Source organism: Solea solea, chromosome 6, assembly GCF_958295425.1.
Source record: "Solea solea chromosome 6, fSolSol10.1, whole genome shotgun sequence".
Classification (NCBI taxonomy): Eukaryota; Metazoa; Chordata; class Actinopteri; order Pleuronectiformes; family Soleidae; genus Solea; species Solea solea.
In genome coordinates, this window is record NC_081139.1 from 24,652,080 (window position 1) to 24,665,281 (window position 13,202).

At 38.9% G+C, this 13,202-nt stretch overlaps 1 protein-coding gene across 1 annotated transcript; it reads left to right on the top strand.

Moving 5' to 3' along the window:
* Positions 1 to 5,788: 5,788 nt before the first annotated feature.
* On the top strand, positions 5,789 to 12,240 carry LOC131460538 (neuronal vesicle trafficking-associated protein 1-like). Its single transcript, XM_058631133.1, has 5 exons — positions 5,789 to 6,008; positions 6,312 to 6,466; positions 7,581 to 7,697; positions 10,156 to 10,266; positions 10,844 to 12,240. The coding sequence occupies exons 2-5, from the start codon at positions 6,338 to 6,340 to the stop codon at positions 11,042 to 11,044; spliced, it is 558 nt and encodes a 185-aa protein (XP_058487116.1). The 5' UTR covers positions 5,789 to 6,008; positions 6,312 to 6,337; the 3' UTR covers positions 11,045 to 12,240.
* The last annotated feature ends 962 nt before the right edge of the window (positions 12,241 to 13,202 follow it).

Below are 13,202 nucleotides of genomic sequence, written 5' to 3' on the forward strand. Positions count from 1 at the left end.
GCTTGTTGCCTCTGTGTGGTGGTGCTCAGCCCATGTGGCTGAGAGGGAAATGGGAAATGAACCCTGTGGGAAAAGAGCCAAGAGAGAGGCAGAGTAGGTTTTTAAAGACACAGCAGTTTCAGTCACTCTTTACAAATGTAGCCTATTTATAGATCATTTACTGGTGAATGAAACCAGTTATTAACGTCAGCGATTCCACTGTTACTTACTGTTTCCTTGCACCACAGAATGTCTCTTCACTGGTGGTGAAAGGTACACTTTAGCATTCTCTGCTTTTTTACACTCCCATTCCACCTCTATCTCATTTAAGAGAAGGCTTCAGCCACCCGTTACTCAACATGTTCATAATAATAATAATAATAAACAATAATATGATGACAATTATATGTTATAAGACTTTATTGATCAAATGTACTGAACATCTACTATACCCAGGTGCATAAGTCATAAGTCGGGGGACCGAGCCTTTGCTGCAGCCGCCCCCACTCTCTGGAACTCACTCCCACAACTCATCAGGAACTCAGATTCATTACAGACATTCAAATCATCACTCAAAACCCACCTGTTCAAAACTGCATACACTTAACTGTCTATTTCCCATTGTTTTATCCCAGTCCTGTCCTTTGTTTTTGTTTTTGTTTTGTCGTTTTGTGTTTGTACAGCGTCTTTGTGTGTAGAAAAGCACTATAAAAATACGATGTATTATTGTTATTATAAATATGAACTCATCTCTTACCCACTGTAATATTAAAGTGATGTTATCACCAAATATATATATAATACTGTACATGATACTAAAATGGGCCATTTGCATTAACAAATGAAATATATTTTGATGTGTATTTTTTAGTTTTACAGCATTTTAATCATATAAATATATACTAAATCTACCCCTGCTCAAAAAACCCAGACAACAAACAGACAAATGCAGACATTATCTCTTTGTTAGAGTTAATTATAGTGTAGATATGATTTAAATTACAACTCATGAATATGATTCTATTATGAATAAAATACATAGCTCAACCCAAGCTGTCATGAGTACGTAGGTCTGCTGTCTCCCTCTAGTGTTCCTTGCTGAGAAGGCAGCTGCAGCAGAAACCCCTGCTTTAACTCCATGCATCCCACAGTGCACACGTACAATAACAAAACACAAGCTACATTGCAAACCACTGTCAAGCAACTTAGTGTATATTTAGTAGCTACAATTATTTGATTTCTTTGAAAGCTATTTAGATTTTTTTAAGCAGATTTACAAATGAAATGCCAAATTTTTTGCCAGATTTGATAATGTGAAGATGTGCAGAGGCCAATGGTCACTTCAGACATTTTTAACAGTAACTTTTACATACAAATGCACTGTCACAATTATCATTTTCAAATGGCAATGTAACCACATGCACATGCAGGAGCAAAAAAATTAAATAAAAAAAAAACTGTACAGGTGGGTTTCAAGCCTGGGTCTCTCCAAAGCGCAACTTCTTACCAGCTGAGCTAATGGAGACAACATTTTTTTTGTCCAAGTCCCTCCCTGGCCATAAACAATACATTATAAAACCGAAGCTACAGGCCATACAAAATCTCAATGAGGGCTGTGATTGGACCGCGGGCCAGGGTTGCCTGATTTAGAGTGTCCAATTTGCCTATTCCCCAAATCTTCATGTTTTTGGACTGTGGGAGGAAACCGGAGAACCACACACACAACCACGAACATGCAAACTCCATGCAGATAGACCCTTGTTCCAACTGGGTATCAAAGTAGGGGTGCTAACCAACACCAGCTATGTGGCCCCACACATAACATCCATCCATCCATCCATCATCTACCGCTTTATCCTCCACCAGAGGGTCGCGGGGGGTGCTGTGCCAATCTCAGCTGACATAGGGTGATAGGTGGGGTACACCCTGGACAGTTAGCCAGTCCATCGCAGGGCCACACACACACACACACACACACACACAGGGGCTCGAACGTGGGTCTTCTTGCTGCAAAGCCCCACACATAACATCAGTCAGTCAGTCATCATCTACCGCTTTATCCTCCACCAGAGGGTCGCGGGGGGTGCTGTGCCAATCTCAGCTACATCGGGCGATAGGCGGGGTACACCCTGGACAGTTCGCCAGTCCATCGCAGGGCCACACACAGATAGAGACAAACAACCATTCACTCTCACACTCACTCCTATGGTCAATTTAGAGTGTCCAATTTACCTATCCCCACATTGCATGTTTTTGGACTGTGGGAGGAAGCCGGAGAACCCGGAGAGAACCCACGCACACACGGGGAGAACATGCAAACTCCATGCAGAAAGGCCCTTGTTCCAACCGGGGCTCGAACCCGGGTCTTCTCGCTGCAAAGCCCCACACATAACATATACATTAAAAATATTATCAATAAAACAGAGTGAAACAGAAAAAAACAATGACTTGCTTATCACATTTATAGCGTTAAATGTGGAATTCCTAAAACAAAAACAAAGGTGGACAGCAACACTCGATGGTATTTTGCACATACGTACAAACAGGGTAGCAACATGTCTACAGTAAAAAATAAAAGTACTATGAGTGCAACTGATTTAAAATGAAACAAATATGACAGAAGTGCTGTTAACGGTGAAATGACCAGTGTTTGTATGGTGACAGCAGAGTTCAGGGGGCATTCCTGTACAACCGTTAACTTGTTTTCTTTTAGGATTTTATGATGATTGTTTACCTATTTCATGAATCATTTTAGTTCGTATTTGTTGCTTTTGAACTCTTTTGCCACTTTTGCACTTAACTACGTTTTTTTTTTAAATGCTTCAGTTTCTGCTTCCGTGTAGTAGGAGTATCTTTGTTGTCTTCTTGTTTTTTCTGCTGCAGATTCAATTTCCTTCAGGTTAATTATAAAGTTGAAGTTGAAGTTGAAAGCAGGGTTCTGGTTTATCCTGTATGAATGAAGTACATGATTTGATCCAGCTCAGGTATTATTTCACATCTCAGAGAATAAAGGTTTGAGGTATCAAGTGCTCGGTCATTTCCTCAAAAAGCTGTATTTACTTTCAGGAAATCCATGACTTCACCTCTTATAGGCCTCAGGGAGCAGAAATGTGATCACTGATGACTTTGTACCATGAAGACTCATCACAAATTTTCAGTTAGCATCATCACCCGTAGGCTCTGCAGCTGTCGTAGCCTCCAGACCAAGTCAACAATCCATGAAAGAGCTGTGGTTTCTGTCTCAGTGTGAGATGAGAGCACTGTCCTTCTCTTTGCTGCTGCTGCTGTCTTGTCATTAAACAGGAGTGGAACAGGCTCAACTTGATCATTTATGCATCCTCTCCTGCCCCCCTTTCATTCGCACCGTAGCCTGGCAACAGGCCACTGGATGATACGCAGAGACGCAGCATTAATGTCATCATGACAATGAAGCATAAAGAGCTGAGTTACCAAAAGGAACTATCGCAGCAGGATTGGTGTGAAATGTGAAATCGACACCACTCATCCACAAGCTCAGGGAAGTGGAGAAAAGTCTCGAGGAAAATTTTATCAGTTTTGTGTAGTAACAGTTCAGTAATAACATGGCAATTATATGGTAATAAGGTGGAGATATTATGATACATCTTATTTTAATGTAATCCAGCTTGGTAATAACAAATTGATAGTGCAGTAAAACTGAACCCATTCTGAACTGAAACCTAGTATTCAGTTATTTGCTTTATTATCAAAAGTCGATCAGTTACTCTGACTATTTGTAATATATTAAAACGATAAAACACCTAATATATAATCAATGCTTGCATTTATTGAAACACATATTTCTTATTCAAGCACTGTCTAATTTGTGGTGCATCTATTATCACAAGGTGGCAGCAACAGCAAGCATTTAGTGAGTGGACCAATGACAATTGAGATGTATTGATTGCATCTTGAAGCTGCTCCTCTAACCAGGGTCGTTGAATGCATCTCGTATTGAATAATATCATATAATGTTCGAATACAATTTTTGCTAGAAATGCCCATCCCTAGAATGTACCACAGTTGTGTCCATGTATCAAGTTGAAACTAATTAACTATGGTTATTAATTATTATGGATTACACTGGTGGTAGTCTATTGCAATTCTCATTACCAAGTTATTACATAATAAATAGTCTGTATTTATATAGTGCTTTTCTAGTCTTAATGACCACTCAAAGCTGTTTTACGCTACAGTTTTTGCCATTCAACCTTTCATGCCCTTTCACTCACACAGCATACCTATGTGCAGCACATTTTCTATCACTCATCTTTCATATCCATTCATACACTGCCAACACAGGTGGGGTTAAATGTCTTCCCAAGGACACATCGGCATTGAATTGAACCCACAAACCCACAACCTTCAAAACTCGCTCTACCACTGAGCTACTAGACTCTGGGAACCAGTGGATTACACGATAGCTCACACTGTTGAAGTGAAGTCTTTTGTGTTTTAAAGATGATGTGATTATTAAAACATAGTAGAATATTTGTAAAATACAGTTACTATTATTATTAGCCTGTACAAAATCAAACACTGTAGTAAAAAATTGTGACATTTGTGATGCAGAGAAATGGGGAAAATACTTTGTTTTGTTTTGCTTTTTCCAATGAGAGGAAAAAAAGTGAACATTTCTTTTTTAGGGTTAGGGTTAGAATTAGGTTTAAGTCAAGGTTAGGTTAAGGGTTAGGGCAGGGGTCTGCAACCTGTGGATCAAGGTGATAAATAAAAGTGGTTTCATATTTTGTCCACTAAAATATGCGTCAAAAAAGTGTGTCCAAGCTAAGGTAGCAATGAGTGCTAATGTTAGCCATTTAAGAAAACAATTGGCACTAATATTGTATGCAAATATAAACATAATTGATATGTTAATATGGTAACACAAAGCTTGAAACGCTATTAGCATGTTAATGTGGTCAATCGTTAGCCTAAAGGCTATTAGCATACTAACAAAATCAATTGTTAGCCTAAAACGTCTCTAGATTAGCATGAATGCTAGCTAAGTCCGTTAGCTGCTATCAATGTTGGTATACACAAAAGGAACTTTTAAATTTTACAGAAAATAAATCTAAGACACAAACTTGTGCTTTTAGAATTATTATCTGTACAAGTTTAAAAGTTTGTTTTTAAGGAGCTCGCTTCGAGTTCGGCTGGCTGTTTACCTGCGTTAACATACTGGATGTATACAACATGTAGTGGGAACAGTACAACATAGAACTTTATACATGATGATCTTAATTTTATGGCTCCATATTAAATCTATTTGGGTGGAGAAGGGACACAAATGGCTCTTTCAATACTGAAGGTTGCAGACTCCAGAGTTAGTGTAAGGCATTTATTTCTGATGGTTCAGGTTAGAGTAAGGGGCAAGGGGAATGCATGGAGCCAAAAACCTGGTCCTAATAAGGCTCAACCTCATTTCTGTTTAGTGCTAAGTTTGCTAAATTGTGGTTAGATTAAGGTCAGCGTTCAGTATTGACTGGTTATGTTCCGGTTAAGGATAGGGCCTCCCAAATGTATAGGCTAAAAAATATAGCTGTGTTTGCGTGTGTGTTCCAGGTATTTCTCATGTTATGGGGACCTAAATCTGTTTACACAGTCACTTTATGGAGACTTGTCTTCCTTAGTAGTAGTAGTAGGCTAATGGTTAAGTCTCCATGAAATAAATTGAAGTCAATGCAATGTCCTCTGAGGTGATGGAAACAAAACTCTGTGTGTGTGTGTGTGAGAGAGAGAGGGAGAGAGAGAGAGAGGGAGGTTGAGATTGGGCTGTTACATCACTTGCAGTGTATCCAACAGCAGCAGCAGCAGCAGCATCAGCATCAGCATCATCCAGCTTCAGCTCAGAGGAGGAAACCCATCTGGCCATATTGTGCACCAGTTCTCCGCAAATCGGCTGCGTCACACCTACAAAACACACGCACGGACACGCACGCAGCAGCGCTGGAACAATAAAGGCAGCACATCATTAAAACCTACGGACAAATAAAGGAGACTCGGCTGAGCTGGTGAGTAATGCGGTAAATGCTGTTTTCTCTCTCTCTCTCTGTGTGTGTGTGTGTGTGTGTGATGCATCGGTGTCATCATGTCGAAGGCTCCTGCGCTTCTGTGGAGACCAGGCTCTGTCATGGCCCACAAAGCGCCTCACGTCGTCTGTGTTGGCTTTGTGCTGCTCACATGCGTGTGATGAGAGGATTGGAAACAGATTCCCTTGAAGGATTTGTGAAATCACACAAGAGCACGAGGACAATGGGGAATTGCTCTCATTAGACGTAATAAGCGCTTGTTTTTTTTCTTCTTCCCTCTCTCAGGTTGTGGTGTCTTGTGTTGGGGAAAAATGGTTAAACTGGGGAATAATTTCAGCGAGAAGAATAACGGGAAGGCGGTTTCTGAAGACGGATTTGACACCATTCCTCTGATAACACCGTTAGATGCCAGTCAGCTGCAGTTTCCTGCACCAGATAAGGTAAGATTTCTGATTTTCACATTGATTTAGGTTAGAGATGGGACAGTGTAAAACGGTATGTGCATTATGATAAAAAAAGGCTCTTACAATAAGGCCATCAAGGTGACTTTCCATTATTAGGATAATTGTAATTGGGGAAAAATCATTAAAATGAATCAAGACACAGTCCTGGTGATTTATTTTCAAAAATGGAAAGATCTTAACGGCTGATCTTCCAAACACAACTCTCCCATTTTATCCAAGCTTGCTGCTACATTTGACACATTGATCCTTTAAATTCTCTCTCTATAATATTGTAAGTGTAGGATAGTCGCTATAGTAAGGTTTCTGTCTTATTATGTAAATGTAAAAACTATATCCCTCACACCAGCCAGAATCTATGTAGCCTTCAGTTAGCATCAAAACTCAAAAGATGTTTGGTTTGTCCATTGTGGGCACCTGTTCAAACATGGTGGTCCAAAATGGTGGCCTTCTGGCTCCTGATATAAATATAAAAGGCTCATTCTGGGCTAATGAAACACTAAGATAATTATGTTATTGTAAATCTTGGCTGAAGATAAAGCCACCTACATTTTACACATTGGACCCTGAAGATTTTCACCTTACAATGTTTAAAATCCCTAGTTTTTTTGGTAACATGAGTTTCATGAGAAAACTTTCAGAAAATAAAATAGTGTCTGCAAATGAAGTTTTTTGCAAATGTATGTATAAAGCACATTACATCACAAAGAAACCCAATGTGTTTTAAATTATAAAAAAAGAGATATTAAACTAACACCCAATCACTGCCACACAGTGGCTAAATCTAACAATATTTATTTATACAGAGTTTTACAATGATCACAATAACCTGAATCATAATTATTGAACCATGACTGGGAAATTTCATATAGTCCCATGTGTGCGAGCCATTTCTTTTGGTTATTATTTTGGTATTTGGACCCTGCTATTACTACTCAGGTTAAATAGTTTTCTTTATTAAAATTTAGAATGGCAAATGGGTCATCAATGTATTCCTGAAAAGAGATTGTTGATCTCTTTATGAAGCTATTATTGCAAGCTAACTGGATCTTCTCTCATGCATGTGTGTGTGTGTGTGACGTGTTTGTTTCAGGTGGTAGTGAAAACAAAGGCGGACTATGATGGCGAGAGCAAGAAAGGGAAGCTACGGTCTCCTAAAATTGCAGAGTTCTCCATCAGCATCATTGAAGGTGTATCTGAGCGACTCAAAGTAAGGATAACGTTGCAGTTGCACTGCAAAAACAACCCTGTTAGAAATTGATTTACAATTTCTAGTTTTAATAAAAATGGAGAAAGCAAATTTTGCTTGGCTATTATTTAAAACCAGCGTGTAAATCGAGCCACTTTCAGATTGTTATGTGCCTTAAAATGAGGAAAAACTGGCTTAAATTTAAGAAAGTTGTACTTGAATGTAAGAAATTCTGTCTTTTAACAAATGTTTACTTAAAATGTTTGCACATACCCCATCTGTGATGGTGAATTTAACACAAACTTAATACACACCAGTAGAGAACAAATGAGTAGTGGGAGTTATGAAAACAATGTTACATATTTTTTTTCTTAAAATGAGATTTTTCTAGTGCGAAAAAATAAGAACAATTTTCCAGAAATGAGGCTTATTTTACTTTATTGAAAACCCAGCAGTGCAGTGTGGTGTCAGTGCTTCTCCTGCATCACCTCTCACACCCTGTTGTCGTCCTGTTGCCTCTCCTGTCCACTTACACTACACTAATACTCTTCCTTTCACCTTCACGTCTCATGTACAGTCCTGCTACAGGGAGACAACGTCTCAATGATTCACTTAACCCCACCCTGAGACTCTCATTAATTCAGCTGTTGCCAGGGCGATGGCCTCGAAATGGCAGCATCTCTCCTCCTCCTCCTCCTCCTTTAACGCCCCTCTGACCGGCTTAATAAACACATTGTTTTCTGTTTTATTTGTGTGCATGGTCTTAGACTGGGCAATATATTGATTTTATATCAATATCAGGTGTTATCTATCTATCTATCTGTCTGTCTGTCTGTCTGTATGTCCATCTGTAATTTAAATTTTGTGAATTTGCATCCTTTGTTGTTCCCATCTTATTGTGTAGTGCTCTGCTGCTGTTGTAGCCCTTTTTGCTTTAGAAAAACATAGATTTGATTTTTATTTCATTTTATTTGATTTGATTTGATGGTTAAAACATGTAATTATGTCAAAGTAAAAACGGCAGTTTATGTGTGTACAATATGTGCAAAGAGACGAGAGTAGAGAAACTACAAACTAGTAAAATCAACAGATGAAACTGACAGGCTTCCCTTCAATTCCCAAATATCTAAAGGAGCACACTGCTGTCTTAGAGAACACAGCTTGTACACTCATAATGGAGCTTTGAAATGCTGCATGCAGCCCTTTCATTGCAGAACATCTCTTTCATAAGCTCCCTTTGTGCCTCTTTATTAGTTTTGTAGTGTCACCTCTGCTGTGCAAGGGCAGGATCCACAAAGACACATGAGAATACTGTCTTTTTATTCACATTGACATGCGCTGTAAGTCATCCAATTTGTGTCAAACATGCTGGGGAACACTACAGAAAGTACTTTTATGTGCAGTGTCTCACTCCCTCTAAGAAATGATCAAAATATTCTGACATTCAATGGAAGTTTATATCTGGATTTTTCCATCACACAATTATAGAAGATTTTCACTGATATTGTTATTCTATCTAAGAGACGAGGACAGGGAGAACATTATTTTGCTGAAACCCACTACAGTACTTCTGTTCCATTCTACATAAGACTGATTTTTTGTACATTGTCCCTGGTCAAACAAAGAAAACATTGTTGTTGTTTTTTATCACTGTGTCATGCATAGAAACAAGATACCATTATTTATAAAGACAGACTAGTTAGCCAGAGTAGAACATAAATGAGAAATAATCAAAAAATCCAGGGTTTAATGTTGCGTTCCATTTGTAGCTGCAACTTGGGATTTAGAAGGTTACGCCCCGTGACCTCTGATTTATAACTGGGAAACTTGGAGCAACCTTACATACCCTGAGTACTGTTTACTGTTTAACTATAGACATGTTGCTAAGCTGTTGCAAAATACCAGCGTTATTATGGACTGGTAGGGCTAACAATGGCTAACCTACGATATCTTTGTACTTCTGACTTCTGATGAAAATAGCATTATAAGAACTGGATGTAGCTCCGCCCCCTCTGCCTTGAAGATTTTGTCATGGTGGCCAATCGTGGTACTGCAACCAAAAATACTCATACGGCCCAAAAAGCAATTTTCCCATTGACCACAATAGTAAAAGAGACGCCTATAAAACTGTTCACAGGACACCTCGAGACATGGACATAGGCATGTATAGATCTTTATATTCTATATTTTTAATTCATGGAGTTTTATATTTGTGTGACGTCTCAGCTGTGTACGAGCAAAGTGCTACTGTCAGGGAACCGTATGATGTGAAAACTTTATGACAAATGTAAATAAATGAAGGCGATGGGGGGGTTATTTATTCGTCGCTCATTAGCATTTATTTCAAAACTTATTATCGACGTATTAACGAGCTGCACCAGTGATTCCCAGGGAGGCTGCTTGTCTTATCGTCACTTTCTGTTCAAAAAGTTACTGATAAATGAGATGAACATGTTAATTAGAGTTGTGTGATCTGCAGGTGACTTTGCTGGTGATCTGTGCCCTGGCCTTCCTGGTGTGTGTGGTGTTCCTGGTGGTCTACAAGGTCTACCAGTACGAGCAGCCTTGCCCCGACAGCTTCGTTTTCACGGTAAAGACTTAGAGGGCATTGTCATTAGTGACAATTATCATTTTATTGTTATCCCAAGTATGTCAAATAAATGAGCTGATGTTAGAACTGACCCAGACATGTATCTTTTTCATGAGCACTGCACCAAGGTTATAATAGTTTTGGATTATTCATTAGTTTTTTATTTATTTAATTCTTAGTTTTAGTTAATTGTAATATGGCGTATTTGGCAGGTACAAGATTCAAAAAGATCATAATAAGTATGAGTAATAAGTATTAGCAACCATCCCTGAAACAAAGACCCTGTAAGTGTCCTGTAATTATACATTTATACAAACATACTTATGGGTTATGCCAATAAATCCTCCTAAATGTCATTTTAAAGTGAATATTACTGTAGAACCAATGTCACAGAATCTTCTTACTTTATAACAGTTTTCCATTGACGTCACTGTTGTAGTGGCTGGCACTGTTACCTCACAGCTTCATGTACAGGCTACGTTCTTAGCAGTAGCACTTGTATTAATGTGTCCATGGTGCAGACTAATTCATCACCTCTTGGTATTTTTTAATCTTGTTCCATTTCACATTGGAGCAGCAAGGACGCTGCATGCCTGCTGGGATGTACGGCAACTACCCGCCTCAGGGCCCTGGGGGCCGCGGGCGCCTCTTTACCCTCATCAACCACTACAACATGGCCAAGCAGACCATCACTCGCTCAGTATCACCATGGATGACCATCATGTCTGAGGAGAAGGTCACCCAGCAGGAGACGGAGACTGCTCAGAAGCTGGCTTAATCAACCCCGGGGGTCAGGAGGTGGCCTCACCTGCTGCAGAGTAAAGAAAATAAATAATATGGTTGTGCCATTCAAGCAAACCTCAGAGTCCCATTGCTTTTTACGGGTGGTGAAAAAAACAACAACTTCTATTTCCTGAGGTGCTACGCGGCCTTTGATGTAGTTTGGTCAGCTGACGTGTGCTGTAGCAGGAAATCTGGGAGAAATTTGAACTTGTTCTTCGGCGACGTGAGGCTTTGCGTCTGGTGGATTCGTGGTTTGTTTGAATAGCATTATGTTGTTGTTTATTTACACTTGAAAAAAGAGTGGCAAACGTGTAGAAATGGCCACAGAAACAAACACCAACTGACACACACACACGCACACACACACACTCGCTGTCTTTGTACATACACATATGTAAGAGAACTCACTTTAGTACTCAAGATTGTGAAATGACTGTGAACCATTTTTGTGTCTGCGTCGCTTGTTTTCACGCACATGCACGCACGACTTTAATAATAATAATAATAATTATAATGATGATAATAATAATAATGATGATCAAACAGTTTGCTTTGAGCCTTTCAAATACATTGAGTACTGATCGCGCATGTCAGACTGCTTCAGGTCCAGCATATTTGCTACTGAGGTCACAACGTTTTCTGTCCTGATATTGTGAATAAAGAGGGTTGAACTGTAACATTTTAACCAGCAAAAAAAAGAAAGAAAAGAAAGTATTTTAATCATGTTAATTTGATGCTATCTGCGTATAGTGCTGCTGTTAAAGAGTTTATAGTATTTGAGTCTTTAAAACCAGCATTAATGAATGTCTCCATTCATTGGAACTCTTTGTGAACACCATGTGATTTTCTTTGCTGGCTTCAATTTAAAAAAGAAAAAAAGAACAGTTGCTTTTCATAGCAGAAATCCAATGCTACTCTACTGAATGTTTTTTGCTAGTGAAGACACTGTATTGTGCACTGATTCATGTCTCCACCTCGCACATGTTAGACTTAGGTTGATGTAGTGGAACAAACTGACGGTAGTTGCTTGTCCTGTTGCTTTTTTCTTGTATTTGTCATTTGACCGACACCGTCACAGATTACGCACTGTTTTATTTTCCGCAGACAGTGTAATGATTACCATTGAAGTGCATTTGCTACATAAAAATGTGACATGAGAAACTGAAATAAAGTGCCCACATTTCACACCAATTGTTTAGTTGGAATTCATGAGTGTGTGTGTGTGTGTGTAATAATAATAAATATAATAAAAAAAATACTTTAAAAATTAAACACATTTTTTTTTCAGCTCTAGGGGATGATCCGCATTTTTGATTTGGCAGAAATGCAACCCTGCCATTTTTCAGTGCTTGGAACCAGCACTAGGAGTACACTGGATATGGTCAATTAAGAATGTTCAATGAACAATGAGCTATGGGGATTGGGTTCCTTGTTCAGGGGTCAGCCAGCCCTCAACCTGGTGGGGATTCAAACAGGCACTAAAATGCCCACAGTGCTAAAAATAAAAATACAAAAACAGTTGACAGCTCATGTTTCCTTGAGTTACGGTCAAATAAACACTCTTAACTCGTGTGTCGAACATCGCCTTCATGACTCTAATGAATCGTTGAACCAGCTCAGCTCGCTTGGAACCTCACCAGAGCAGGTGCTATAAAAGTACCAGGTACTTATAGTTTATTATTATTATTATTATTATTTTTATTATAGTTTAATCCCAGTAAAATGGATTATCTACGACGGAGTATTAGGGCCACATTGAGAATATATATATTTTTTTCAGACCTTGAGAATAAAGTCGCAAATATACGAGAATAAAGTCGCAATATTCTAACCTATTGTTTTAGAAGAGGAGAGTTGCGGACTTGGATGAAATCACTGCTTTTGTGGAAGGGGAAACAGCTGGAACTGGTCGACTGCAGGGTTATCGGGGGATGCATCAGTGGGTAAATTTACGACTTTATTCTCGAAGTCTGTGAATTTATTTTTTCTCAATGTGGCCTTAATACTCCTAATATGTCGTAATTATCTGAAGCATCACTGGCTGTTTGAATCCCAAAAACTGGGACAGGCTATATTTTCCTGCTGTTACCTGAAATCTTGACATAAATGTGAGATAAATAATAACTCATAAGTAAAGAGAGACAGAACTGAAG